At 35.0% G+C, this 5,528-nt stretch overlaps 1 protein-coding gene across 1 annotated transcript; it reads right to left on the reverse strand.

Annotated features, from left to right (window-relative positions):
* Positions 1–711: 711 nt before the first annotated feature.
* On the reverse strand, positions 712–5,276 carry LOC125178607. Its single transcript, XM_047882807.1, has 5 exons — positions 5,263–5,276; positions 4,410–4,584; positions 3,155–3,301; positions 2,853–2,996; positions 712–740 (listed from the first exon to the last, which is right to left on the reverse strand). Exons 2-5 carry the CDS (start codon positions 4,564–4,566, stop codon positions 712–714), a joined length of 477 nt encoding a protein of 158 aa, XP_047738763.1. The 5' UTR covers positions 4,567–4,584; positions 5,263–5,276.
* Between the last annotated feature and the right edge of the window lie 252 nt (positions 5,277–5,528).

Consider the following 5,528-nt stretch of genomic DNA (forward strand, 5'->3'; position numbering starts at 1 on the left):
TTATTAGTCGGTTAGGTTTGCAGTCACCACTGACGTGACCTCACGTAGGAATCTGTTATACTTTGTCATTCTGATTTGTGATTCCACCACAGAGCTACGTGGGTAAATTAGTCGTGTTTATTTCTGTGTTGGTCATATCCGTGTTGCTCAATAGTGTTTTTATTGATTGTGAATATATGTAGGTATATTGTTCCTTCATTAATCTTACGTGATCCGTATTTATTTTTACTTTGACTAGTTCATTCATTTCGATCGGTCTTAATTTTTGTTGTCGTTTTGTGTGTGCAGAAAGGCTTCGAAATAAGAGCTAGAATAAATCCATCCATAATAGTATGACCATTCATAGTATGGTAGACATCAATAGTTGGCCTGAAGAAAACACATGGTTTCGATTTCAGTTTTTGGTAACTGATAGGTTGTATCAATATTATTTTTGTTTGTTTACATTAGTTTTATTCGTTTTTCTTTTGACTATACGGTGTTACGTTAAATGTCTGGGGACACTGACGGCTTTATTTTGATATTTATTTATTTATGTATCAAATGGGGCCGTCAAATAAATATATTGGGATTATAGGATAGCATTTCCCCACATCAACTGTGTCGAAATTTTCTCGGTAACTGAAATTTTCTCTTTAAGGATGAACATATAGCTTTAGACATTTCTGGATTTCAGGTGCATGTCATTGTCGGTAATGATTCATATCATGTTTAGACATCAGGTGGTGAGGACTGTGACACTGCACAACACAATTGCGCATATCAAATAGTGAAACATTTATGTAAAGCATTGGTGAGCCTGTAAGTGAACTGAACCATCATGCATGATGGTAGCCAAGTTGAGCGACAGAGAAATGTAGTACTCATAGGAATGATACTAAAACTTAAATTTTCTGATGGTATGTGGAAATTCAGGTTGTATTATTATGAACGGGATTTAGGATGACGAGATTTTGAATGATTGGATTCGAAATAGTGGGATTTAGGATGAAGGGATACGGGATGGTGGGAGTAGGTATAAGGGTATTCGCATATCGCAGGGTTAATATACCTTAAGCGACATGAGTTCAGTAAAATATATTGAACAAATATTGAAGAAACCGTATAGAAATGTCAGATGAATATCGGACCGATCTCTAAAAATGCAGTGACAAATCTTGAATGCCGAGATTCGGGATAGTGATATTCTCATATAGAAGGAAATGTCAGATTAGCCTGCTTGTATTTCACGAAACACAACAAAATAAACTGTTCCGTAAAACTTTCAAATAATTTATGAAGACATTAGCCTCCTAACAGTTTGTTGACCGAGGATTGTTCCAGCTAATGTCTCAGTTATGTTACGCTGCGGCACAGTTGACCTTTGAAGAAATTTTAGAACCAGATTTGGCTGATTTACGACGTCTAGAAAAATAAGAAGGATACAACATATGATGGAAAATAGAAGTCGCTCATTGTTGATAATTTTTAATCAATTCCAATGTAACCAATGAACGTAGTGATGATCTGAATTGGTTTTCCGAGCCTAAGATTAGTGAGTTATACATATGTCCAGACACATTGAGCTCCTTTGAATCAAATAAAAAAGAATAAATTTGTTTAACTTCTTTTGATGCATTCAGTTTGTAGGAGAATCATTTTATTTATCTCTATTTGAAACAACAACTTAATTTCGTTGACGAATTTTTTATTATCAATGACGATTTCGTATTTCTAAGGCTACGATCTAATTCTAAACACACCATCAACCACAGATAGTTTGTTCCACGGGTGTTCACACATGAACCCTTTCTGTATTTAGCGCATGTTCTATTGCGGGTATAAAATTCTAATATTCATTAATAATGCATGAATTTAGGATCGAACTTAAAACGTTGTTCCGTCAAGGGACAGGGATCAACATACATATCGATAAAAAGCCAAATCTCGGCTTGCAGCAACAAATGTAATTAACATTTTCAGTATTAATTTCGAAATCAACCACAAATGAAAATATTATTATTTATTCTCGTTGTGCATCATCAAATGTGTAAATTTAAAGGTCTCGACAATTTTACATTAACAACAAGCTCATATATACTTCTAATATAAAATTTTGAGAAAATTAAAAAAATTTAAAATTTTCGTTTAGTCAATGTATCAATGAAAACAACAATTTTGAACAGCAAAGAGAAAGCTCTGACAGCAATAGCTTATTGAATTAATATATTTAATGTGGAAATTGAAGCTAACATAACATAAATTCTTATTTTTATCTCACTATGATCGATTTTAATTAATATTCTTGTCAATATCAATAGAAGTCGCTTCAGGAATTCCATTAAAGATTCCAAGTTTTTCTTTCATCAATTTATTTCGCGTGTAAAATCAACGGTGCCATATACTTGCTTTAGTCAAAGCTGTTGGCGGCCAGAATGTGCTAACAGTGACTGTAAACATCTTGAAAATTCCCGAGTGCAGACAACAGACAAAGTAGAAAGATAATGTGCATACTGCTGGCTACCACTGGATGTAGACTCCGGGCAAACGACATGCAAACGCTGAGTGCAGAAAACGTACAAAACGACCATTAAATCATTTGTGTTCCTTCATAGATTGCGAGCTGCGATTCCAGGCTTGGGTAAAATTCTCATGGATGAGCATATATAATATATTAATGTCTCTCTAAAAGTATCATATTGGACACAGTGTTGTAGTACTCGAAGTAATATGTAGTTAACTCAACTGTAACGCCACAACCCAAGCTCACCATGAGTGGCGAGAGCTAGCGTGCAGGACAGCATTTGTCCCTACAAGTCACTATATAGACATGTAGCGGTAGCTGCTCCTACAAGTCACTATATATATATTACCAGCGACGAGCTGCCTAGCTTCTCGAAGCAGTTGCTTGGTGTTGATGATGAGCGGAACCCCGCCTTCTGCACCGCACATCTTCTTCAGGTTGTCGGGAGATCCGTTGACTGTTATATCTTTTGTGATGAACGCTTCGCGAATAACTGCAAACAAGGATCAGTCAGCATACGAAAAAGAAGCATGAAGTCTCTAGTACTAGTACACAATGCTAACATTCCTTCAACAAGACGCACAAGCAGTAATAGCAATAGCACTGAAACTTCATAGAATAAATTATTGTTCTTCAACTTTAGCTTCTCACCAAACTTAAAGAGGCTGATGACGCCAGGAGCAAATGTTGTCGTGACGTTGCAAGGTGCGTCGTACGTCATGCTGCACACCGACGTCGTAATGTCATACGACGCAGCGCTGCACTTGGGCAGCACGAAGCACTTCGCCTTGCACTCACCTGGGGTAGCCTCGAGTTAATTGTAAGTATTGGAAGCAGTCCGGGAAAATGTGAGGATTCTTTATTAGATGTTCCAGAATTTTGCGCCGAACTTAGGGGCGGTGAACGCTATTAGGAAGTCGAGTTTCTAATCAATGTTCTACCGTTCAAAATGCGAGACATAATTCAATATAAATGTTTTATTCCCAAGACTGTGGTTGTTCAATATTTAAAATGAAAATATGAAGAAAGTCATGGATAAAAATAGTAGATTAATCTTGAAACGAAAGGATGGCCAACTTTTGATTTTTGCGTCGCAAATTTTTATTCCTTTGTTAATAAATATAATTGGTTATTCTTAATCAATTGTTTATTGAAGTTTTTAATTTTAATTTGATGCCCTAACATATTTTTTAGATTATCATGAAATTCAAACTCATTGAATTAGAAACAATAAATAATTGAAATTCTAAGGCTAAAACTAAGTTTTATCATAAGAGTAAAGATACAATGAACGAATAATTTAGCTTGTTCATGAAAATTGTCCTAAATATTGAATCTTACAAAAAAAATCGTTATTTATAATTTTTAAATTTTTTGTCATATCGATGGCAGTGCACAATTCATTATCATTGAAAATAATCAATAATCGTGTTTGGAAGTTCAATTTTCCGTATCGTCAAGGGCTGATTATTTCGACCCCGCGAACGATCACACTCGAATACACTCACACTCTATGGAACTCGATACCGCGAATCTTGTTTAAATCATATATATTATCTATTCTGCCAAAAGTTGCGATAATTAAATATAAGCTTACGATCATTCCTATTCTTTCTCAACCTTGAATTTAAATCCCTATGATATTACGATATAATTCATGATAAATATCAGTTAGCAATAAAAATATTATTTGCCTGCTAAAATGCGGAATACAAAACGTTTTCATCCGCATGTATGAATGCTGTTCATCGTTCACCTCAAACAATGTCTTTGTTATGAACTTAAGTACTCAAATTAATTTGTCACGCCATATTTACAATTTAAATTCAGATAAAGTTCCATAAAGTGTTCCATGCCTAGATTTTTTAATTTTGAATAATTAATATCTCGTTTAATATTGACTCACACGCCGCTGCTGCCGTCATGTTCAGGTCTGGACGAAGTACGGTCACGTTCATCATGATCGTCTGAAACACCACGGCGTCTGCGGCCGTTCCAAGCAGCGTAACTATCGTTAACAGCAACAGCGGCCCCGCTCGCTGATGGCCATTGTGAGAAGCCATCCTGAGTACTGAAGTGGTCTAGGGAGGGCGATGCGGTCTTTTATAAGCTATCGAATGTGATCAAGTGATAATTTTCATAATTTTATGCTGTCTTTAAACTGCAATTGATTACATATAAATATATAGTTTTGTTGCCAATAACGATGCGTAATTGAAGATCACGTTTGATAAATTGCTTATTACTTTCCGATGAAGCAAGACAAGAAGAAATGCATCTGTTTCGTAGATAATTAAATGACATTTTTCTTCACGCCACTATATATAGATGACTCCTCTCAGTTGACGAATACTTATTATTTGCATGTTGAGAATTTGGGGGCTTGAGGTTCGTGCCGATGATTTCAATTCTAATTATGCCATTGCCGTCTGCTCGGATGCTCAATTTTGGTAATTTACGTTCTTTCTTCTTTATTATTAAAAATGATGGGTGTGAGTTCCAATGATGGCATGAAGAGCTGAAACCTGCTGTGATGATTATTCCATGTGAAAAAATCATTCATCATCTGAATAATTATACTTGCGTTGTTGATGAATCGCTTAATAATCTTAAAAGAAGACGTTGGAAATTCTAAATGGATATCAAATTATACTGCACTGAAGTAATTTCATTAATTATATGATTATTTTTGCAATAGCTAATTTCTGGAAGAAAAATCTAAATGTCGTTTGCTTAACTTACCGAATTACTATTTTTACCGCAATACTTATTGGCTTTGCAGGCACGTTAAGTTCAACATTTTGGATGCACGTTGAGAATATTGTGACTACAGGGTCCGCCATATTTATGGCAACGGATGTTTGCTATATGAAAATAAATTGGTTCTAGGAGACTTTTCTTTTATAATTAAGCCTAATTTCATCTATTAATTCATCTATTTTATATTGCAGAAGTCTAAGGTGTCTAAATTTACTATTACTTATGGCAGTAGATAGAAATGCAATTGTAACCCTTCATGAAAGAG

This window comes from Hyalella azteca, unplaced genomic scaffold, assembly GCF_000764305.2.
Source record: "Hyalella azteca isolate HAZT.00-mixed unplaced genomic scaffold, Hazt_2.0.2 contig11368, whole genome shotgun sequence".
NCBI classification, from domain to species: Eukaryota; Metazoa; Arthropoda; class Malacostraca; order Amphipoda; family Hyalellidae; genus Hyalella; species Hyalella azteca.

Excerpts from the sequence above, each read along its gene's own strand:
- LOC125178607 (XM_047882807.1), bottom strand. The coding sequence starts at position 4,566 with ATGGCTTCTCACAATGGCCATCAGCGAGCGGGGCCGCTGTTGCTGTTA. Across the intron at positions 3,302-4,409 it reads CATGACGGCAGCAGCGGCGT|GTGAGTGCAAGGCGAAGTGC; the intron begins GTGAGTCAATAT and ends AGGCTACCCCAG. Across the intron at positions 2,997-3,154 it reads CATCAGCCTCTTTAAGTTTG|TTATTCGCGAAGCGTTCATC; the intron begins GTGAGAAGCTAA and ends CCTTGTTTGCAG.